Source organism: Vombatus ursinus, unplaced genomic scaffold, assembly GCF_900497805.2.
Source record: "Vombatus ursinus unplaced genomic scaffold, bare-nosed wombat genome assembly UNPS02014779.1, whole genome shotgun sequence".
In the NCBI taxonomy this organism is placed as follows: Eukaryota; Metazoa; Chordata; class Mammalia; order Diprotodontia; family Vombatidae; genus Vombatus; species Vombatus ursinus.
The window spans coordinates 14,840,271-14,865,109 of record NW_020954557.1 but is presented as its reverse complement, the minus strand read 5'-3'; the positions used below and the strand labels follow the sequence as shown (position 1 = coordinate 14,865,109).

The window sequence follows — 24,839 nt, the reverse complement described above, 5'->3', positions numbered from 1 at the left end:
AGAGGTATATTTGGTAAATAGCTTAACTTTTTGGAATACTCCAAAAATAACGTTAGTGAAAGAAATTTGTGAATTTTAGTGAGAACAATGAGGAGATAAGTGGTAGGCTGGGAAACTTACAGAATATATGAGAGAGCTGATGGCATAATTCCTACTTACAAAAGCCAGATGAATGAGATTTGGATCGGAAACCCTTCTCATGTTGAGCTAGAAAAAATTGGCAACTATCCAGTGAAAGATGAGCTAATTGATCCCTGCATTAAACAGAAATTTTGAATTGATTTAATTAAGAAAGTTAATAATGTTTTTGGTGTATAGGAAAATCATATCTCATTCTTACTAAGTGTGCTCATAAAACTTTAGTTTTCTTTATAACAATTTACCTCTGAATTAAGATGCTTAGTCCCATTCTCAATCAAATTCAAAACAAGAAGCAAATTGGAGGCTGAACTTGATATTCAGGTATCTCTTTTAAAAGCTGTAAAAAAAAAAAACTTGGTTGACAACCCAAATAGAATTAAGAGTCTCACTAATTTATTTGACTAGTCTGAACATTTAACAATTTTATAATACTAAAAATATTTAAAAAATAAATTTTTCTTCATGAGAAATTAATATTTTATGGGCCAATTCATTTTGAAACTATAGAATTTATTTTCCTGTCATTGAAGATAGAATAGAGGAAGATTTATTGAAAGCAAGTAGGACAAGTACCAAAAAAGGGAACCTCTGATTTAGGGCTTTTGGTTGACTCCAAGTTCACTATAAGTCAAATGTACGTCTTGTGGTTGCTAGAAAAAGCTTACATGGTTGTAGGTGGCATTAACAAGCGTATAGTGTCTAGAATAAGGGAGATAATAGTATATTTTATGCTGAACTTCTAGGTTTGGTTATAGGTAGCATATTTTACACTTAGGAGGGACACTAACAAATTGGACAGTGCTCCATAGAAGAGCAACCAAAATGGTGGAGGGGCTTAAAACCTTATGATATAAGGAACGCTTGAAGGAACTGAATGTCTTTATTTTAGAGGGCAGCCGATTGTCTGGACAAATGGGGGTGAGGAATGTGGCAAGATGCCATAGTTGCTTTCAATTATTTGAAGAGTTTCTACATGGAAGAGGAATTAGATTTATTCTGCTTAGCTCCTTTGAACAGAATCAGAACTAAGCTCTAGTTAGGCATAAGAAAGGTCTTCCAAATAATTAGAATGGTCTCTGAAAATGCAATGGGTTGTCCTTTAAGAGGGTGAGTTATCCATCATGGAAGGTACTCAGCAGAAACTGGATAATGACCTGTCAGGAATGTTGCGAGCACAATTCTTACTTACAGTGAAAAACTAGAAGATGCCTTACAACTCTATCAAGCAATGAAGCTTCATTGATTGCTCATAAGGTAAATTTGCTGATGCTTACTACATATCTTTAAAACCTTGACTTGTATATATTTCTTTCTTCTTATAGCCTGGATTTGTGGTATCATTTCTATCACGGTTATTAGCCTACTATCACTGCTAGGTGTGATCTTGGTTCCCATAATTAACCAAGGATGCTTCAAATTCCTCCTCACATTCCTGGTTGCACTGGCTGTGGGAACAATGAGTGGAGATGCACTTCTTCATCTGCTTCCACATGTAAGAATTTAAAAAAAAAAAAACCTTTTTAAAATTAAGTATGATAAACTGTAAAAGCTCCGAAAAATAATTTGGTTATTATTTTGCTTACTGGGTTATTGGGTAGCTGATACTGGAACACAGCTTCAAAAGCAGTATTTTTAATGCTCTTAATGAATCTGATAATGAGATTAGCCAGATTAAATACCTTTTGCTTTCAAAATCAGAATAACCCATTGACTGCCTTCTTAAGTGGAAAATTGAGAGATTTGAAGTCTTACTCAGATGTGGTCACATAATTTATAGGGTTACACATTTAGAGAAGAAGGACGTTTAGAGAATAAATAGCCCGATTCCTTTTTTTACGAATGAAAAAACTGAGGCCAAGAGATGTTAATGATTTCCCAACATTAACACAATCATTGGTAGAGCTGGGGTTTAAGCCTAGTCTTATGAGTCACATTCCAACATTCTTTCCTTTATAGTGGTATGGCTTTACTTCACTAGCAACTAATTACCTTAATGATGTCATCATTTTTTTTTAAACTTTAGTAAATGAAATACATATGTTTCACATAATTAAACTGTTCTCCCATTTTGAAATTAATGGTTTGCTTTACTGTGTCAATATAGAAATAACTTCTACATTCCCAATGTTCTGTACCGTGATATGGGAATGTAGTTGATTGTATTTACGTTGCTTCTTTCCAAGTTACTCATTTATTTTTAAAGTTAAACAATCCTTCATTTTGATGAGGGCATTTTATTTTTAACAAAAAGAATCAAAAGGTAGTTTATTAATTTCAGATTTGTAGGGTCTACATATTTTTTATAGTGGAAGATTTCTAGAAGTCAGTTCGATAAATTTTAGCCCTGTTGGGCCTAGGGGATACAAAGACAAAACTAAAACAATCTCTACCCTCAAGGAGCTTATTTTTAAGATCACATTTAAACATGTAAGTAAATACTGGGTGATTTGAGAAGAGACAGATCAGTAACAGCTGGGGAGCTCAGGAAAAGCTTTGTATAGATGATGACATCTGATTTGAACCTTGAAGAAAGCAAGGGATTCTAAGAGGCAGAGATAAGAAGGGAGTGACTTCCCAACCCTGTGTCTCATTGGCCTTGTATATTTCAGAGCCTAGGAGAGAAGTAGATACTTACTTCTGAGCATGGAAATGATGCATACCTTTGTTTTTTAATCTTTTTAAATAAATGGGGGGTACATTGTTTACTATGCAGGCATAACTTATTCCAGGCCATCAGTTAATTGCTTCTGAAGGTGTTTGCTATAATCCTTATAAGCTTAGTGCCCATGTTTTGTTTAATAGTTTTAAGGAATTGAGACATTGTGGCTTCCTCCCATAGCAGGAGGGTCACAAGTCATTGGAAATAGAAATTCCTTACTTCTGAGCACTAGAGATGATAAGGATGTTGTTGCTTTTTATCTGATTTTAAATTTTAATCATTGACTGAAAGTTATAGTATTGACTTTCACTCATAAAAATGAGCAACAATTAAATTGATGAGTGATTTTAATTTGCCTATGAAGAACATATGTAGTGTAAATTTTATGAAATATCCTATATCGTGTTGACTTTTTTTTTTTTTTTTACAATTTTTGGCATAATTAGGTGCTTAGAATAAGAATAGATTATCTAATTGTTTTAGATGATTAACTGCTAAGGATAAGAAACTGTTGTCTTTTTTTTATTTTTTTGGCTAGGCAGTAGGGTGAAGTGACTTGCCCAGGTTCACACAGCTAGTAAGTGTCAAGTGTCTGAGGCCAGATTTGAACTCAGTTCTTCCTGAATCCAGGGCTGATGCTCTGGCCACTGTGCCATTAGCTGCCCCAGAAACTGTTGTCTTTTAACCTGTGTTAACCAGTACAGCACTTAATGATTGTGTTCTCTTAATATCTACTCTGTCTCATTGCTGAATTACCATGAAGTGTGTTTGTTAAACACCCACCTACACATAATGTTTTCTTGAATACTTCACAAAGCAAATTGAAGAGACTGTATTTACCCTCAAAGGAGATAGTAGATATGAAAAAACTCTGAAAAAGTTCCAAGCACTAAACCAATGTCCCTCAGGAATTCCTCTCTACACTAAAAGACAAAACCTGGAAATTGAAAACATAACTGTTTAATTGGAATAGTATGTTTTACTTGTAAACTATATCATCCTTATAAATAGTCACAAGGGGGCCATGACCACAGTCATCAACATGGACACGGACATGGACATGGGCACAGGCATCCTCATGGACATGAAACAAAAAATCCAGAGTTTTTGGAAGAATATGATGCAGTATTGAAAGGACTTGTAGCTCTGGGAGGCATTTATCTGCTATTCATCATTGAACACTGTATCAGGATGTTTAAGCATTACAAACAACAAAGGGTATGTATCCGTTTTCTTATTTTTATTTCATTTTGTAAAATTAAAAGCATGTTAAAATTATAGTATGTTCTAATAAAAAACCCAGAGCAGTGAGAACAAGAAAACCTTCCTCTTTAGTTTTTCTTTTTCCATTGTTATTATTTTGATAAATCTTTAATGCCCTTGGTTAATGTCTTTATGAATCAGTCTTATTTACACTGGGAGTTCATTCAGTGTTAAGTGAAAATAGTGAAATGCTCTTCAGGTCATACTTTTATGGATTTCAACTCAAAACCCATTTGTATTACATAATATCTAACTGGTTTAAATGGGTTAGGAAAACCTACAGGTAAATTTATACCTTTTTACGGGAAATGGGAAAATGTATAACAGATTGAATTCAAGCAGAGGAAACGAAACACTTGTCTTTTTAAATTAATATTAAGAAATAGCTCTTTCCCAGTTTTCTCAAAATTCCACTAAATGTTCATTCCACTAAATGTTAGTAATGTACTCAAGAAAAACATTGTTCATCATTGATATTTTCATCCATTTTCCATATCATACAGTATTTAATGACTAAAATGAGCTGAACTTTAATAAAGCTTAAGTATTTTTATCTGGAATCCTTTTTTCACTCTATTTTGAACTTTCTTTCCCAAAAAGAAGATCTGGGTTCAAGTTGTACCTCTGACAAATACCATCTTTGTGTGGGCAAGTACCTCTCAGTGCTCCAGGCACCTTCTAAGGCCATGATAAGTTTTAGTCCTTAGGTTTAGTTCTTACAGTGTCATTCTCCTACTCAGAAAACTCCAATAGCTCCCAATTCCTTGTGAGATCAATTAAAATCTCTTCTGTTTTGTTTTTAAAGCCCATCATAACCTGTCCCCAGTCTTAGCTTCCTCTCTTCCCTGCTCCCCCCACCATGGTCTAGCCAAACTGTCCACTTTACTCCTCACACATGGCTTCTCATGTGCTATCTCTGTGCCTTTACAGTGGCCATTCCCTCTGAATGCAATGTACAAGTACCACCCTCTACATGAGACCTTATACCCCCCTCCAAAAAAAAAACAAAAACAAAAACACAAAACTAAAATGATAGTAACCTAATTATTTCATATTTATTTTATATTCTACAAGTGCTTATGTAAGCACGTTGTCTTCCAAGATAGAATGTAAGTCCTTTGAGAGCAGGAACTATTTCATTTTTCTCTATTTTTGTCCTTTCAAAATAATTGTATTGAACGTGGACATCCGTACAAGTATTCCCAGTCTTCTCTAAAACTGCCTGAGTAAGAATATTAATTTTAATCAGTAAGAAATAGTAATTTGTTGTTAGATGTGTCATACACCAAGAACTGGTGAGTATTAAGTTCTTTAACTTCTGTTTTAAAAATGGGGTTATCATCCACCTAAAAACTCAGGCATTAAACATGAGAGTAATGTTTTATTTGACATTCTACAATCTAATTACCAAGTTCCTTAGTTTCACTTTTCATATTGTCTCTGAAATTTATACCCTTCTCTTCATTCCTATTATCTCACCTTAGTTTAGGGACTTAGGACTTTTTTTTTAATTGCCTAGGTTAGTTTGCAGTAGTCTCTCCCCTGCTGCAGTCTGTCTTATACATTGCTGGAGGATTCTTTGGTCATATCTCACTTGTCCTAAAACCTTTAGTAGCTAAACCTTTTAATCCTAAAATCACTACCTCCTGAACAAATTCTCATCTCCTTTGTTCAGCATTCAAGGCTTTCCTTGATTGTACTTCCCAAAGTATTTTTCCATCATTTTCTCCCATTTCTGCTCTTTAGGGTCCCTTTCTTTCAGCCAAATTGCACTGGTTCTATTGCTATTTCTTCTGTGAAGGGTTCCCAGCTTCCCCCAATCAGAAGTACTCCATAAGAGCAAGGACCATGTCTTATTCTCTCTTGTGCCAACATGTCTAGTGTAATGATGTCTATGTAGTAGGAATTCATAAATTCAAAAATAAATATTTGTTAAATGAATTAGTGGTTGTAGGAAATACAGGTACTTATGGCATAGGAGTGTGTTGTGATAGTATCTTCAGGTGTTTGATAGTTATACAAAATGAGAAAGATTTGTTTTGATGCTTCAGAAAGCTAGAATCAATGGATGGCAGTTTCAGGGAGGTGGATTTTGATTCAATATGGGAAAAAAAAACCTTTTTTTCTTACAACTGGAGCTTTCCGATATACTCAGAGTCTTATTTAAATAAACTTTGTTTTTGTATTTTACTTTCAACATGCTTTCCATTACTGAATGTGGTTAAAACATAATTTTAATCTTGATTTTTATTTCAGGGAAAACAGAAGTGGTTTATGAAGCAGAAAGCAGAAGAGTCCGCTATCGGAAGGAAGCTTTCAGATCATAAATTAAATAATACCCCGGATGCTGACTGGCTTCAGCTCAAGCCTCTTGCAGGTACATTTCAAAGCCCTCATCCTAAAATTCAATGAAAAAATGCTAAATGTAAAAATTTGAATGTTGTACCTGTTTCCGGTATCTTCATGTTGAACAAGGTTTTGCCTGAGATTTTAGCCTGGGGTTCCTTTGTATAAGAGATGCTCTTAGCTGTAATTTTGTCTGTAAAAGTCCATCTCTGACAGTGTGTAATGTCCTTTCTCTTAAATTCTTGTATACTTCCCAAACCTTTATTTCATATAACTATAATTTCCAATTTTAACCAAGGATATTTTTTATTTTTAAAATATGTATTTTTATAATCTGTTCTTCCCACTGCATCCCCTACCCCCTCTTGAAGAAATAAACAAAAATAAATTAAAAGGACTCATTTTAAATATGTGTAGTCTAGGAAAATAATTTTCATATTGCCTGTGCCTGAAAATGTCTCTTTGGCAGTGGCATGTTTCATCTTCCATCCTCTCTACCAGTCAGATGTTCCAAAGTTTTCCAAAGTTGTTTTCTCTATAGTATTGTTATTATAGTATAAATTCTTCTGCTACTGCTTACTTTGCTCAGCATTGATTCATAGAGGTCTTCCCAGTTTCTTCTGAGTCTTCTTATAGTGCAAAAATATTCCATTACGTTAATATACCATAATTTGTTTAACTGTCCTCTGATAAAAACACCCTTTTGTTTCTGATTTTTGGCTACTGTGAAAACAGCTGCAATGAATGTGTGTGTGTGTGTGTATTTTCTTTTAATTTTTAAAAAAGTTATTGATACATTTTGTTTTGATAGAAAACATTTCTCAACAAATGCCCAAATAAGCCCTGCCACAAAATACATTGCCTAAAAATAGCTAGTTTATTGCTTGTTAACAAAAATGTCTGTACTTATAATTTGACAGAATGGAACTAATAATGACCATGGTCTTTGATCAGAATATTGCCTCTCAGAGTTAGCTTAATTTACCTTGTTGTAACCATTGTCTGTTCATTTACTTTCTTCACCTTATATCAATTCCTAAAGATATTCTTATGTTTATTAGAATTCTTCATATATTCCATTCCTTATAGGGTGGCAGAAATTCCATTACATTTGTATATTGTTTAGCCATTCCCCAGACTTTGGGTATGTATTTTTGCTTTCAGTCTTTTGTTACCAAGGATCTCTTTTGATATAGTCAGTTGTCATTTGTTTCCCTCTTGATTTTTACACAGCAAACTTTTTTTTTTTTTCATTCTAAAATCTCATTCTAAAATCTGTGTTTTAGGACGTCATTCAGGCACCTTCTACACTCCTACCTTCTTTCTTATGTTATCTTAAGCCCTCAATCATTCCATCAGCATTTTTTTTATCCTATAATATCCTAAAAGATAAAGTTAAAAGTTCCAGTGAGTTGTGTGGATTAGACCTCATAAAGCAAAGTATCGTTCTATTAGAGTAGGATTGAATGAACATAATATCGTTGGGGGTGAAAAAGTACTCTGAGATAATAAGCCTTCATCTAGTGTATTTTATCTTGTTAATATATGTGAGTAAACTTTTAACAATTTCATATTTGTTGAATTGTTTATAGCCACATGTATTTTCACTCCAAATGTAGGAACTGATGATTCAGTTGTGTCTGAAGATCGACTTAATGAAACTGAACTAACGGATTTGGAAGGCCAGCAAGAATCCCCTCCTAAGAACTACCTTTGTATCGAAGAGGAGAAAATTATGGACCATTCTCACAGTGACGGTGTACGTGCTGTTCGAGAACACGATCTTCATTGTGCAACACATAACAACCACGAGGAAAACAAAACTGTGCTGAGGAAGCACAATCATCAGTGGCACCACAAACATTCCCATCATTCACATGGACCCTGTCATTCTGGGTCAGATCTGAAGGAAACTGGAATAGCTAACATAGCTTGGATGGTAATCATGGGGGATGGCATCCACAACTTCAGTGATGGCTTAGCAATAGGTAAGCTAATATATAGGCTTAAAGATTTTTTTTTTAAATTTGTAGTTGATAATCTGTTCTATGAAGTTCTTTCTTTCCTATGTAGTGAATGAAAATAAGAGGTAGCATAGCATAGCATTGGATAGAATTTTAGGATTAGAATAAAAAGACCTGTATTTGAGTCCTACTTGTTATACTTTTAGGTCACAAAATTTTTGTGACCTTGGGCATGCCACGACCTTTTCAAGCACACAGATGGTTGGAACTTAATTGTTTAGAAAGACCATGCTGATGAAATCAACGATCCTTCGTCTGTTAGCATATGTATTATTTTTGTGAGGTTGTATTAATTTTTTTCCTTTTCATTAAAGGCCCTCATTCCCATTTTGCTTATTTGTCATTTAAAATATGAGTTAAATACGAAAACTGAGTGTCAGACCAGAGTCTCGAGAGAGTGGAATGTTGGTGATCATGGCCATTCCAGAGCCATTGAACCAGGCCTTAGCAGTAGATGACTTAGTATTTTGATAAGTGCCTTGCTGACTTACAGACAACTGTGACTCCCTTTTGTGGACATAGTATATTGGAGTACATCATAATTTATTGTATGTCCATAAATGCAGCTTCTAACAAATGCAGCCAGTTGCTGGTGTGCTGGGCATCCATTTTGGATGCAGGGAAAAATACACAGACCATCTAGTCTTGATAATGACAGGACAATAAAGTATCTTTTCTTTTCTCTCCCCCCCTCCCTTTTTTAAACAGGAGCAGCTTTCAGTGCTGGATTGACTGGAGGCATTAGTACTTCTATCGCAGTTTTTTGCCACGAACTTCCCCATGAATTAGGTAATTTATCTTCTTTAATACAAATTCATAATGTATCTTTCATTTGGTTTTGAATTCATACCATAGTTATATTAGAAAACCATTTTACTACTAGATTTAGGCTACTGCTACTGGGGATTGAAAACTATGAATGCCTTTTCCTTGCTTTGGAACTCATTTAAACAATTAGAGCTCTTGTTGGACAGTTGAATCTGTTCTGCTCTTTTTCCTAGGTTGAATGATTTTTTTCCTTTTTCCGAAAAGGAAGAGTGAAGAAACTGTTCCAGGCCACTTATATTTAAAGATTGAATAGTCACAGAATCACTGCTATGGTGACCTCTCTTAAAGCTAGTGAGGCAGTCTGGGGCACTAGGAAAGCACCTCAAACTTGGATTCAGGAGGCCTGGCTTTGTGACCTTGAGAAATCACTACCACTCTCCCTCAGTCTCCTCCTCTACAAAATTAGAATACTATCTCTAAGCTCTCTTCCAGTTATAAAATTTGTGTTTCAGTGTTAGCTAGTTGTTTCATATATTATTTCCAACAGCAGTACATACATGTAGTTTGGTGTATATTCTCTATTCAGTTAGCTATAAATTAAGGCAGGGTAAATGGTTAATTTTTTTTAAAAACTCAATTTATTTTTTTTGACAATGCAGCTATTTCTTTATTCTAACTCAACTTATCCCACAGACTTTTTCCAATATCTAATTTCTGTGGCAATAGAGTCTTTAAGAAAGCTGATCCATTTCTTCCCTAGTCTACCTCCATGTTATAGTCATATGTCATGCTGTATTAATTTATTTTTAGTCTAAATCAGATAACAGTCATGAGGAAATGGTTGATGCTTTTCTTTATGGTTTAATTTGTTAACTCTTTTACCAGGGTTGTGGGGTTTTTTATTTTTATTTAGTTTTAAAATCAGATTGAAAATACTGTGCTAACAGGATTCTCATTCTAGCACTGAAAAACACTCGTTTTGTGTGGGGGAAAAAATCATTTTATTGGAGCTTTAAATCTGAATTTAGTAAATTCCTACCATTAATATCAAATTCTACTCCCTTGGATCTTAAAGTCACAAAATCATGCATTTTTTTCCTGACTAGAATATCCCCCCTCCCCATTCCAACCATAAATACACATTGTTTTATTCTTTGTCACCATCTCTGACTTACTCCAGAAGTAGAGGCCTCAGAGACCTGTTCCTCTTCCATATGGAATTAAGTAGGCCATTTGGTAGATAAAGAACCTAATCCTATTTGTAGAGGGACATACATATAGATCTAAACTCAAGGATCAAAACTACTGTGAGTTATAAAGAGGACTGGGTTGTGTTATTTCATATTGTTGAACAGATCTGACATTGGGTTAGGGTGTGAAATCAGTAACTGAATTTATACGACTTGGATCAATGTCCCACAGAGAATAAGTAGTAGAGATGAGATTTGAACCCAGAAGACTGTTAGCAGCTTGCATTAATTAAGCTGGGCATGTTAAGATTTTTTTATTTTTTGTTGGAAAGAAGCAAATGAATTTTATTATAGCAGCACGAGAGTGGGCAAAAATTCATGTATTTAAGTCTTGTCTTTTTTAAACTACAAATACTGAATATAGACATTTAACTTTTGTGAAGATAATTAGGTACATTCTCTAATATGGTAACTTCCCATCCAGCGGTCTTATCAGTGGTCCTTCCTCCCCCCTTTCTAGGAAGTTACTGCTGATCTGAACAGGAGCTCCTGTCATGGAACCCAGCCTGTTCCTGGGGCTTTCTATACCTCTAGTCTCTTAACTTACTTTTTTCCTTTTTTCTGATGTGTGCTTGCACCTATGGTATGTAAAAGATGAAATGACTAAGGAAACAAAGGTTCAATCTTTTGAGTATATCAGTTTACTAAGGAATGCATGCCAGTTGCCTAACAAAGTAGGATCAGACCCCTTCAGCTTAGGCCTGGATCCTGAATACAGGGGGAGAGACTTTTATACATTAAAATGTTAAATAAAGCCAATTAATTAAAAGTAAACAGTACAATATTAGGTAATATGATTTCTAATTTGGTGAAAGATTAGGGACTTTACAAGTTGGGAGGGGGAGAGCAAACAGGTGCAGTTCCCTTAGTTCAGAAAAAGAAGTGTCCCATTCTCCCCAAGTATCTGTAAACAATCAGAGGAACATGGAAACAATAACTGATCAGTATGGAACCAGTGTTCAGATAAGACATATGGGTTGCCTGAGATGTACAATTATGAGAAAACTCCTTGCATCAGTCTTTGGATATGACTGAGTTTCTGGTCAACATAACCTAGGTTCTTGCGTAAGGATCTCTAAGCAGCAGAGAGAGGTGGTCCAGTTTTCCAGCCGCGCTGGGCTAGGTTCAAACAATGCAGTAAGGTTTTCTCCCAATTCCCTCAATTGAATAAAATTTTCTCACGAGACAAATTGGACTAGGTCCATAATTAAATAGAAACTAGAATAGAATACAGTAGAAACAGAATTGAGTCACAAGATGGAGTTAGTGTGGTTCATTCGGTTCCCACAATTAACCACTTGCTGTCCTAATCCCTTCAGTTTCCTCACACTCCAGAGCTGAGGCTCTACAAGGGACAAGAACATTGGGGAGCAAAATTCTTGGATTCTTGTGAATCAGATCTTCACCATGGAGAGTGAATCAACATGTTATTTCCATAAAGGCAGGAACCTAAGGGCTAGGGAACTGCTGTTTTGAATATCACTGGAAATAAAATCATTCTCACAGTTGGATTCCTTGTTTGCCTTTTCATTCTCTGAGGCCACTGTCTTATGGGGGAGGCAACTAGAGTGTGGATAGAGTGCTGGGCCTGGAGTCAGGAAGACCTGAATTCAGCTCTGGAACACTTAGTAGCAGGGCAAGTCAGTCGCTTAACTTCTATCTTCAGTTTCCTCAACTGTAAGATGGAGATTATAATACCTCCTATCTCTCAGGGTTGTGAGGCTCAAATGAGATAATATTTGTAAAGTGCTTAGCACATGCCTGGCACATCATAGGTGCTTAATAAATGCTTGTTTCCTTCCTTCTCTCCTTCTTCCCTCTCTCCTTTTTCTTTTCTTCCCTCCCTTCTTCTAAAAAAGATTCCTGTGAAAATTGTCATTCCTCTGAGTCTAGAGGCTTACTTTGCAAAAAGAGGGACTCAGCATTCCTAGATAGACACTGTACTGAGTAAACGGTCAGTATTTTTAAAAATACTGACCGTTTACTCAGTACAGTGTCTATCTATGATCTTTCTAATGTGTCTGTGTCTTATGATCTAACACTTGTGGTCAAATGGTACTTCGTGGCAACTTAAGAAAATCAAGCTCATTTGCTATTGTGTCATATGAGATAAAGATACTTAACTGAACCTTTCATCTTTATAAGTGATTTAACTTGAATTGAAATAATATAAAGTAAATAAGGTGAAACACTATTTCAGTGAGCTATATTTAAAATGTCTCTATTTTGCTTTAATTGCAGGTGATTTTGCAGTCCTCCTTAAAGCCGGTATGACAGTAAAGCAAGCTATTGTATACAACCTTCTCTCTGCCATGATGGCTTACATAGGTATGCTGATTGGTACAGCCGTGGGTCAGTATGCCAATAACATCACCCTCTGGATCTTTGCCATCACTGCAGGCATGTTTCTCTACGTAGCTTTGGTGGATATGGTAAGACTTAATTTTATGTTGTTATTGCCCATAATAAGATAAAGCGTTTTTCTCACTTGAAGCATAATCAGCAGTTTACTGGAAGCACAATTAGGAAGAATCTAGAGCCATAGAAAACATTTTAGCACCTTCTTACCATCTGTAAGTTTGACTGTTGAAAAAAGAAAACACTTTTGTTATGCTGTGAGTAGCAAACAAACTGCTGGGTAACTGCTGATTTCAGACTCCTTTATACATGGTAACATGCAATGGTGACAGAGTAAACTCAAGACAGCCGATATTATAGCTATTAAAATCTTCATTAACAATGACTGATCACAAGTGATTTGAGATGCTGTTGTTGTAGTCATTTTTATGTTTTGTCTGAATTGATCTTTGAGCGGGAGTCAAGGCAGACAAGACAAGCTGAATAACACACAGACTTTTCTTTGGACTTAGTGGGTATAGTATGATAGGTCTTCTGATGTGTGTTTCTTTAGGCATTTGAGATATCATTGTCTTACAACTAGCTAAAAATTAATCTATCCCCACACTAAGCATTTTCTTGATTTAGTATTTCTTGAACCAAAAATTTACTGGGTGTTATGCTAGCAAAACTCTTGGGATATTAACTTTTTCCAAAATAAATTAGAAATTTGTTCCCTTCTCTACCAGTAAGATGTGACCAGTTAGTCTCATTCTAAAATTAATATAACTTCTAGCAGAACAACAAGAGGCATGAAATATTTTGTCATTTTCTTCATGTTCTTCATGGTTGGATTCATTTGTTAGTTAACAACAAATATTAGGGTCTTTATTAATTCACAATGGGGGGGACATTCATTTTAAAGACAATTTATAAAATTAATCTCTTTATCAGTTGATTTTAAAAAGCAAACCCCCCCCCACACCCCACACACAATAAAACCTTGGTCCCAAAGGATATATCAGATTTGATTCTGTACTGATGCTAATTAAGTCTGTCTAAATTTCCTTTGATACCGTTATTCCTACCTAACTTCTTACCCATTAACTCATTAGGTGTCTTAGCAGAAGTGTCCATAATAAGTGGAATAATACCTAGTTTATTTACTACATTTAATATTTTAAGATAAAAAATAAAAAGACAAAAAATGTTCTGTAATTCAGCATTTATCTTCTACTATATGCAAAGCATCATGTCTGCAGAGACAAGACAAAGACCTTAAATTCTCCTAACATGAGAGGAGGGATATAACATACACATAGATAACCAAACTCTAGGCAATTTGGAGGAAGAGAATGCTAACAATTTGAGAACTCTAGGAAGTCTTCATGGATTACTACACCTAAGCAGAGTCTTGAAAGGAAATTAGGATTCTAAAGGTGTGAGGCATTGAGAAGTGCATTTAAAGTCTCAGCTGCAATTTCCCCTTCTGTTAAATGAATATGATAACAGGACTTACCTCATAAGTGGGGGTCAAATGAGATAATATTTGTAAAATGCTTTATGTACGGAACATTGTTCTGTGGACCATTGTTTGCATAGGTTTGTAACCCTCCCCCCCTTGTTAACTACTCTTATTATTATAGAAATTATAGTTTATATAGGTTTACAAAGCATCATGTTAGTGACTTATTATTATAATTATTATTATTGCAGTAATAATAACAACAACATACCTGCCACCAGTTGATGAGGACTTTAATGGCACACTACATACAGATGTGCTAAGAGTTCTGTCTCTTGGCTGTCTATTTTGCACTGCCTTGTATATTTGGAATTACAGGTGGAAAAAAGGATAATTTCTTAATCCTGTTATCTCTCAAAAAACCAGACTTATTTTATTTTCCTTATGAGCTGTAGGCCTATCAACAAGTAGGATAAGATATTCTCTTTGTCCTCAAAGAGTTATAGTTGAAGTGCTTATAGTGTGGCCAGTGAAAAAGGTCTTTTTCAACTAGTTTACCATGATCTGAATGATGGAGAGACCTGACCACAAGTATGATAGTAAAACCTTGATTAACCAGAACATTTATGTAATTGGGTGTATTCTGGTTAACTGAGTGATAACTTGGCTCATTTCTGTTGACAAAATTTGTAGTTAAATCAGTTCAAATAAAAAGCATTTATTATGTACTGAGATGTGAGATACATAATATGTGTGGATGTGTACACACACATATTCCTCTTTGTGTGTGTATGTGTGTATATCTATATGTATGTCTATACATACAGATATATATACACACATATATGTATACATAGATATACATACATATATATGTGTGTATACACACACATAACCTCCCCTCACAGAGCTCAGTTATAAAAGTTAATTTGTTTGAAGTAACATGTCAGACATAAATTCAGGACCTTTCAGTGACTCTGAATTCATTTTTTTTTAACTTGAGTTCTCAATTATATAGTCCTCTGACCAGAAATGTAGATAGTATATAGGAGAATAGACCGAATGTAAACTGACAGCAGATCACTTGAAGGCTTAATTTTGTTTTAAACAAATGTTTGCTGTCAGCTTGCTTTCTTGTGATTTACCTGTCACTCCCAAAAGTTGAGCGCCAGGGAGAGTGGTGTGTACTGCTGAATGGAGGGAGGTTTGAATATCGAGATGGGATTGGTCTTGTTATTTAATCTCTATAGGGAACTTCCAATGAAGAAACTCCCTCTCCCAACACAGATAGACTTCTTCTCTGTAGCTTGTTGAGTTGCCAGTAGCATTAAGAGATTTAATGGTATATATTATAGGAGGCAGGACTCAAACATGGATTTTTCTATATTTGAAGTTGTCCCTAGCCCTCATGCTTACCTCTCTTATCATCAGCATTAGATAATATTTGACACACTGACTATTTGGACCAAACCAAAATCGCTTTTTAAGAATGTGTTTCTTTTTCAGCTTCCAGAAATGCTGCATGGTGATGGTGACAATGAAGAACATGGCTATTGTCCTGTGGGGCAATTTATTCTTCAGAATTTTGGATTACTTTTTGGGTTTGCCATCATGCTGGTGATTGCCCTCTATGAAGATAAAATTGTGTTTGACATCCAGTTCTGACCATTCCCAGTAATCACTGTCAGCCACAATGACGTTGCTGTATGGCTTTGCACCTGCCCCGTGTACTGTATGCACACTGCTCTCTCTGAGAACGACTGTGGCTTGCACTACTTACAAGTTTCATAAATTTGCATATAACCATGAAAGACAGTGGAGCTCATGCTTATTTTTCCTGAGTGACAACTGGTCTTTAAAAGAATGAATCATAAAATAAGGGAAAAAAATGGAACTCTATGGACCAATGTTTGTATAGGTTTGATGAAGATGCTCTAGAACCTATTCTGGTTAGAATTGCTAAGAACACTAATAGGGCTGCTCAGACTTTTCTGTGATTTGCCCAGAAAACTAGAATTTGAACCAAATCCTTACAAACATGGAAAGATTTTAAGTGAACTTGATGCTGGGCACACCTTTTTTGTTCATTTGAGCAAACATAATTACAGTGTACCGGGGTTTGTAGTTCAACTTTATATAAACTGTATGGTAATAGGGATCAACTTGATACAACTTTTTAATAGCATAAAAAGTTATTAGATTTGATGTTAGATTGTAGGAACTAGTAGGAAGATTCAGGCTGCATTAGAGTTTGTATTTAGTGTGGGGGGGTAAGCCCTGACTCTTGTGTCCATAGAGTTACTATTTTTGTATATATATTTGCATAGTGGTTTCACTTGCAGCCTAAACTACTGAGAAATAGTGATTGTATGTTTGTGTGAACTCTGGTTTAATGAAAGATTCCTAATGGTTCTTAGTATTAATAGTGTGGTTATTTTTGGGACAAGGTAAAACTTTTTTTCTTTCCTTTTCATAGCAGTGCCCTAAAAAATCAAAGAAATGATGTACCACCCCCTCAAGCATGGTCCAGATACAGGTTTCCCTGTTGCCTGCATTGTTATTGACCTGTGTGGGAAGCTGTGTTGTGAGTTCTGAATGTATTACTTTATGTTCCTGGCTCTAATGCCATTGTTTTAAACTGTGGCTGTCCCAGAAAACCAATATTCAGGATTTATGCATTAAAAAGTAATGGTTATTCGAAGAGTTAATAACATAGGAGTCCTTTCCAGTGGCTCTAATGGAACCAAATGGGTTTGGTTTGGAGGATAAAAACCAAATTATCAGAGGCCTTGACCTAGTGAAATCAGTTTTGCTACTTCATGCCAAGAGAAGACACTGTGTGTGCCTGATAAGTCTTTTTTAGGTCTCCTATAATTGTGAATGATTTGTGAGAAGTGCAAGCCATGTTTATCCTATGTTTTGACCTAATGACCCTCAATGCTGGTCATAAGCATGTAGCCTTCTATTGATGTGTGCTACAGTCTTCATTTCTATGTATGCCAGGTAAGCTATATTTGGACTCTCTGCAGCCAGTTTTGTTTTCGTCTGCTTGGCAATCAGTTTAGCTGCTTTTAAAATCTTATTATTCTACTACCTTAATAAGAGCCAAACTCTTTCCATTCCATTTTTGAAGTTTTTCCATTTTAGCCTCCTCCCCACCCTTTTTTAAAATCCTTCCTTCCCATTCCTTTAACCCTTTTTAATTTTATTTTTAAATTTTTTTTTAAATTTTTGAAGAGAGCAGCATGTACCCTTAGGTATTATTAGGTGCCTGCCAGTATTTGTTCCTAATGCTTTGAGCAGGGGGTAGGGGGGCATCTATGTTGTTATTCTGAGTTAGGTTTTAGTTCAGTAAAAGAGTGGCTATAGCAGCAAACTCCCATTATTGTCACAAATTGGGGTTCTGCACAGTGGGAATACTCTTTACAGCATTGGGCATTTTAATTAGTAGAATCCCAATTCATTGCTTGGTCTTGGAGCAACCTAGCAGAAAGGTGCAGCCAACTCCAAGTGATTCAAGTGTCTCTCAAAAATAAGATTTTTGTTTTGACACAATTCTGCATTCCAGCATTTACATTTACTTCATTAAAGAACCATTTTATGAACTGCAACAGCTGAATACATGCCCTGCCTTAAAATGGCTGATTTTAAAACAAATGAGTTTTTTCATGTTTGGCTTTACATTCTTCTCAAGAATGAAACAACTGTCCTCATTTGCTGGAAGTTTTTTCAACCTTTTGTGAAGAGCAATGTATCTGTTGCTGCTAGTCTTTTTTTTTTTTTTTTATTTTTTTTAAGTTCCCACCAGTATTTGGTTCCAGACCATTCTAATGTACAGTTTTAAGTCCTATTAGACAATCGGAATTCCACTACATTTCTCTTTGGCTCCAGCATTCCATTCAGCTTGAACGGTCTAATTCAACTTATATGTTGGAGGTCATTAATGTTACTTGTTTCAATGCTGTCACTGTGTGACATCCATATGAATTTTGATGTAGATCACATTGCACTCAATCAGCTGTGATTATGCTTAGAAATACTGTAGTTAACTAGATGCAGTGTGAATTTTTTTTTTTCCATTAACAATGAGTCTATGGTTTAAATGTGATGATGGTCCTGCAAGGTGATACTTGCTGAGATATCTAAACTTTATAACTAAATCATTTTTAAAAATTTATAAAGCTGGAAACAAATGCTGTTTTTTGTTTGTCAACAGTGGTGTGTTCATTTATGTACGTTCCTAATGCATAAGGAACTCCCCCAAAATAAAGTTATTCAAAAGAGCAGATGTATGGTTTTGTTTCTTTAGTCTTTTATTTCAAACATTTCCTTATATATAACTGTAGTATGAATTAAAAATATTTTGTGTTTGATATACAAATGTTCACAATCTCATAATCTAGTCAAGATTATTTAAAATTAAAAAATTTTAGTTTAAAAAGTAAGTATGCCTTCTCTGAACCCAATGTGGAGAGAAAAGGGCATATCTACAGGAAAATGGCACTTTATGGCTATGAACTAAGCTGACACAGCAATGCCACACCCCTTCCAATCCAGTGTTCTGAAGGTTTATCTGAAGGCAGAATCATTGCAATCACAAAGTTAGTAGAATGGCCAGTAGTTGATAATGTTCCTCTTCGCTCACTTGTTTTATAGACTGGAGCAACATAACTAGGCCGGTCTGGTATGTCTGACCGCTTACAAGGCTTTAGCCACATCTGTAAAAAATTGGGGAAGAAAAAAGCCCTTTATCTCTAGGGTATATGTTCATAATAGGTTGTGACAATTTTAAATTGACCCCTTCTGTTTGTATAGTAACGAGTTTCCAGTTATTTGCAGAAATCTTAATTAGTTTCATCCTTTAATACATTCTTTTTTCAGTAGGTTGGTGATGGTTCCAATTATTGCTGCCTACCTCACACTTTTGTCTTGATTGTGTAATGACACTTCAGAATGGAAACAAATTTAAGGCCAGTGTAAAACAGATCGAAGGAGGTATGTCCCACTGTCACCTTCTCAGGGGACTACTATTACAAGGCTTATATAAGGAAGTGAGCCTGATTCTTTTAATGAATGACTAGTACTTAATACATCCAAGGAAGTTGTCTACTTCAGAGACTTATAAGCCAGGTATACTGCTCAAGTTATTTTAGAAATGCTTCTTTTAAGAGCCAGTTGGAGGCAGAAGCTGCATTAGTGTTACTAATAAACATCTTGACATGAGAGGGAAGCAGTTCAAACTATCTGTTAAGATCCACATGAGTATTAGTAGAAAAATACTAACCACAGGCACAGTATCATAAAGGATTTTGGGATAAGATTCTCCTAGTTTCTTGAGCTTTCGATTCCAGGATGCTCCATCTAGAAACAATCCATAAATGTAGACACCTAATTTTAATATAAGAAAAATAGGTATTAATATAAATGAAACTCAGTTTTTATCTCTCATACTTGTTTAGATAGATTTAGGTTCCATCAGACTTTATGCTCCATAGATAGAGTTAATCAAAATGTATTCAACATTTATTCACACAAATACACATTTTAAAAATGCTAATAAAGGTAATATCCTGAAATCAAAATAAAAAGCAAGGAATGTTGGAGCTGCTATAGTAAAAGACTGCTTTTCCTCGAACTTTGAATAGTGAAGTAATTGGATAGGGACCAGACCTATGTTTTCATTGGGATAGGGAACACTTGGGTTAAGGTTTCCTATACCAAGGCCCACACCTCTGCAACTTGTTGCCTGGGGGCACAGAGGATGCTCAAGGGTATATAGACTTACAAGAGAGAGGCAGGAAATGAACCCAGATCTTTCTCTCCACTATGCCATTCGAAGTAAATCAACTTAAGAATCAATTAAAAAGTGGTATACCTCAGATTGACCTAGAAAGATGAACACTCAGTTTCTGTAATTTGTTAATGATCTACATAATCTTAACAGTAGCTGTGGTAGCTGGAATTTATAGTAGCTTAGAAAAAACTCCCACCATGATTTCTGCATGGATAAAGAATAAATTTAAGGGAAAACCCCATAATGGCAAAACGAGTCACTGTAATGAGATGTCAATTTCTTATTCCTCTTTTCTCCAAGTTCTCTCCTATCTGGAGGCTCAGAGTTGATGAGGATGGGAGAAACTTCCATTTATGTGGAAATTGTGTATGAGGCAGCTCCTCTGATACAAATGATGCCTTATTCAGGAATGTACTGGACTCAATTGCCATGGAGGCTCTTCTTAGTCTTTTCTGTGATGTGTTCACAGATGTGTGCTGCCAAGTCCTGATGAGCCCTCCCTGTCTATAACCCATGAGTTGGATTAACCTTTGTTCATACTTACTTTCCATTACAATCTTTTGATTTGCTGAAATGGCTAATGATACTGAAATGCTAACATATTTCTGCTGGTAAAAAAAACTATGGAAATTGTTCGTTTAGATAAGGTTGGTTTACATTTTTGTTAAGGCTAATTATTATCTTCATTACCAATGTCAGCACACAGTGAGTCTGTGCTCCTGACTGAAATCAAGATGAAGAAATCCAAACATCGATGATTATTCTTTCCTACATGTTCCTTTTCTCCCCTTCCCCAGACTGTTGAACTACCTGGCCTCTATACTCTTCTTTTGCCAATCTAATCCATGGTTTTGATTACCATCTCTTAAGCGGACAACTCTTTGAAGGATGTAAAATAATTTTTATTTATAAAATACTATTTAGAAAAGGCACTTCAGTATTGTGAAAAAGGGGTTTTGATGAAGCAGCCACAGAAGTGGGTCTGTCAACAGAGCTCAAGCTACACACACAGCCTTGGCTGAAAAAGGATCTTCAAGGGAAACCAAGAAGATACAGTTGTGTCTCATAAAAGTTTGATCTTACACTGATCAAAGGGCCTGTCTGAGACACCAGCTAGTATTGACGATACTTTAGCTGCTACGGGTCTCTAGCTTCTTGTCTCCTTTAAAGCTCATTCAATAATTGGGGTAGCAGTAAATTGCTCCTATTATCTCACTAATGTTCTCTTCTACTGTATCAGCATCAAAAAACATCAGCAAATAGCTACCTTCACCCATAATGCACTTCAATGAGATGACAAGTTGCTCAATAGAGGTAGTAACAATACTGCATATACTGCACCATGAATGTTTTCAGATAGACTCATTTCCTTCCTGAAGCCAATGTATCTTAGAACAATTGGACAATAACCTTTCCCTGAGTTTATGCACCAGATACAAATTACAGCTGATTACAAAATATAAGCCAATATTCCCCAGACACACACACCCTTTCCCCCAAAGGTGAGTTAACTTTCTCCTTCAAGAGTTAACTCTGGACAACTTTAATCCTTAGAGCTCTTTTTCAGTACCTCCTCCTTCACCTAACTCCTTGTACCCCTCCAGAAAGCTCAAGCCAAAATTCCAGATTTTAACTCCAGGCCAAATGCACAACAGCGTAGGGTTCCCCAAAGCTTCAGTAATTCTGCCCAAATACCACCCCAGATGAAGTAGCAGGTGCTGATTCTGCTCAGCCACCTATAGAGAAGGAGTAATGAGGCAGATGATAAATGTATCAGGAGCAGTGCTAGTGGGGAGTAGCATGTTCAGCTTCCTTGAAATGGGATTGGAAGATCATGGTAAATTACTTAAGATCAGGGATCCCAATCAGCAGGCTCTCCAATATGAAACTGTAGGACCACATACCTAGAGCTGGAAGGGACCTCCAATGCCACCTAGTCCAACTGCCTCATTTTATAAATGAGGAAACTGAACTCTAGGGAAGTTAAATATCTTGTTGTATATGTAAGTATACTTTAGAGCTAATATTTTTCTCCTGGATGATTTTTGACTTTTGATGACATGTATATTTAAGAGTTGACTAAGTTGAGAAAAAGGGTGAGCCACCTAATTGAGATAGAGCCTCCTACAATGCATTTCTTTTTAAGTTTCTTAGATGTATTTATGTTATGTTCCATGGAATGCTGTATGGGAGTTAAGCAGGTAGTAAGAGTCAAGTCCTCTGCCTCCAGAACTGATGTTCTTTCCACTGCACCACACGGACTCAGGTGAGGCAGCCAGATCCTCTGTACCTCAGCTATAGAGATATATGCACCAATGAGAGGGGAGAGTAAAGGAAAAACAAGATAAAAACCTGAATGAAAAGCAACAGTGGATCAAGAATAGAATGAGTAAAACCTTAAGTAAAAAACAATGCATTAAACGAATATAATATGAAGTAAAGTGAATCATTATTGCTTGATAATACAAAATCCCAGAACCCATGGTAACTAATTCCAGAATATTTTTTAAAAATGAAATTCATAGAAATTAGGTATGAACTTTAAAACATAATTAGAGGGGGAGCCAAGATGGCAGAGAGAAGCAAGGAAGTTGCCTGAGCTCTCCCCAGTTTTCCTCAGAAACAATGTTAAATCAAGCCTCTAAATGAATTCTGGAGCTACAGAACTCACAAAAAAGATGAAGTGAAACAATTTTCTAGCCCAAGATAACTTAGAAGGACTTCAGGAAAGGTCTGTCTCTCTGTAAAAGGGGAGCATAGCCCAGGCAGGTGGTGTCCTGGGCAAACCAGCAGGAGGTTATAGTCATATCATAGATAAGCAACCGAGGCCCCACAGTCCTGGCTGTGTAGGCTAGTGGCACAGAAAGCCAGCTGTGAAGCCTCCGGCCTCAGTGCAGTAGGCAAACTGCCAGCCCCAGAACCCTCGGCACAATAGGTATGATTAGGTTGGGTCCCTCTAGTGCAGTGGGCAGGCCACCAGCCCTGGAGGCCCTGGCATAGAAAGGCAGAGACCAGGCCCCTGGCCTCCAGTGAAAAAAGCTTGGGACAGTGGCCCCTGTACCCTAGAAGCAGAGCTCAACTTAAAAAGTCACAAAATAGACTAGAAAATGAGCAAAAAACAAGAAAGAGCCCTGACTATACAAAGCTACTATGGCTATAGGGAATATCAAAACACAAACTCAGAAGAGGACAACACTGTCAAAATGCCTATATGTGAAGCCTTAAAGGGTCTCAAGTCCTCAAAATCCTCTTGGAAGAGCTCAAAAAGGACTTTAAAAATCAAATTAGAATAAAAATTGGGACAAGAAATGAGAGTTAAGCAAGAGAATTATGAAAAAAATCAACAGCTTAGAAAAGGAAGCACAAAAATTGACTGAAGAAAGCAACTACTTAAAAAATAGAATTGGCCAAATGGAAAAGGAGGTACAAAAGCTAACTGAAGAAAATTCCTTAAAAATTAGAATTGGGCAAGTAGAAGCTAATGACTCTATGAGACATCAAGAGTCAGTCCAAAAAAAAAAAACAATAACAGAAACAAAAACAAAAACAGAAGAATAGAAGAAAATGTAAAATAACTCATTGGAAAAACAACTGACCTGGAAAATAGATTCAGGAGAGATAATTTAAGAATTATTGGACTACCTGAAAGCCATGATCAAAAAAAGACAGCATCTTTCAAGAAATTATCAAGGAGAACTGTTCTGGTATCCTAGAACCAGAGGGTAAAATAGTAAATTGAAAGAATCCACTGAACACCTCCTGAAAGAAATCCCAAAATGAAAAATGTAAGGAATATTGTAGCCAAATTCCAGAACTATCAGGTCAAGGAGAAAATACAGCAAGAAAGAAACAATTCAAATATCAAGAAGCCATAGTCAGTATTACACAGGACTTAGCAGCTTCCACATTAAAGGATCAAAGGGCTTGGGAAACAAAGGAGGTTGGATTACAATCAAGAATCAATTACCCTGCAAAACTGAGCATAATCTTTCAAGGGAAAAGATGGACACTCAATGAAACAGGGGACTTTCAAACTTTCATGATGAAAAGACCAGAAGCTAAACAGAAAATCTGATCTTCAAATACAACTTCAAGAGAAGCATAAAAAAGGTAAACAGGAAAGAAAAAAAAGAACTCAAAACAAAACATGATATTCGATAAGGTTAAACTGTTTACATCCCTACATGGGAAGATGATACTTGTAATTCTTAAGAACTGTTATCTCTATTAGGGCAGTTAAAAGGAATATAAATAGGGGGTGTGGATATAAGTCGAATTTTCTGTGATATTAAAAAACATTAAGGGGTGGGAGGAAAAAGGATGGTATTGGGAGAAGAGGGAAGGGGGAGGCAGAATGAAGAGGCACACAAGATTTATTCTAGCAGAAGGGAAGAGATGAGCATTGTTTAAACCTTATCCTCATGAGATTGGCTCAAAGAAGGAATAACGTGCACATTCAGTTGGTAAAGAAATCTATCTTCCCCTATAGGGAAGTAGGAGGGGAAGGAGGAAAAAGGGAGGGGGCTGATAGAAGGGAGGGCAGATTGAAGGAGGTAGTAGTTAGAATCAAAACACTGGTGATGAGGGACAGAGTAAAAGGAGAGGGAGAAAAGTATAAATGGGAAAAACAGGATGGAGGGAAATGAGTTAGTAATCATAACTGTGAATGCTCTATTTTATAATGGAAGTAGATAGTAGAGTGGATTAAAAACCAGAATCCTACAATATGTTTGCATATTGTTTACAACATGTTTACAAGAAATACATTTGAAGCAGAGAGACAGAGTAAAGA

At 35.9% G+C, this 24,839-nt stretch overlaps 2 protein-coding genes across 7 annotated transcripts in view; one reads left to right on the top strand and one right to left on the bottom strand.

Moving 5' to 3' along the window:
- The window catches only part of SLC39A10 (solute carrier family 39 member 10), a 135,690-nt gene extending 117,149 nt beyond the window's left edge, over positions 1-18,541 (top strand). For all 6 annotated transcript variants that reach the window (XM_027866027.1, XM_027866023.1, XM_027866024.1 and 3 more), the window contains exons 4-10: positions 1,464-1,633; positions 3,812-4,018; positions 6,320-6,440; positions 8,029-8,397; positions 9,142-9,222; positions 12,693-12,883; positions 15,760-18,541. In XM_027866027.1, coding sequence (XP_027721828.1) covers positions 1,464-1,633; positions 3,812-4,018; positions 6,320-6,440; positions 8,029-8,397; positions 9,142-9,222; positions 12,693-12,883; positions 15,760-15,918 — 1,298 coding nt within the window. In that variant the 3' untranslated portion in view covers positions 15,919-18,541. The remainder of the gene's footprint in view (positions 1-1,463; positions 1,634-3,811; positions 4,019-6,319; positions 6,441-8,028; positions 8,398-9,141; positions 9,223-12,692; positions 12,884-15,759) is intronic.
- A 47-nt stretch (positions 18,542-18,588) lies between these two features.
- The window catches only part of DNAH7 (dynein axonemal heavy chain 7), a 265,553-nt gene continuing 259,302 nt past the window's right edge, over positions 18,589-24,839 (bottom strand). Inside the window, exons 59-60 of the mRNA XM_027866000.1 lie at positions 19,538-19,641; positions 18,589-18,971 (exon numbers count right to left, since the gene is read on the bottom strand). Of these exons, the coding sequence (XP_027721801.1) occupies positions 18,765-18,971; positions 19,538-19,641 (311 nt within the window). The 3' untranslated portion in view covers positions 18,589-18,764. The remainder of the gene's footprint in view (positions 18,972-19,537; positions 19,642-24,839) is intronic.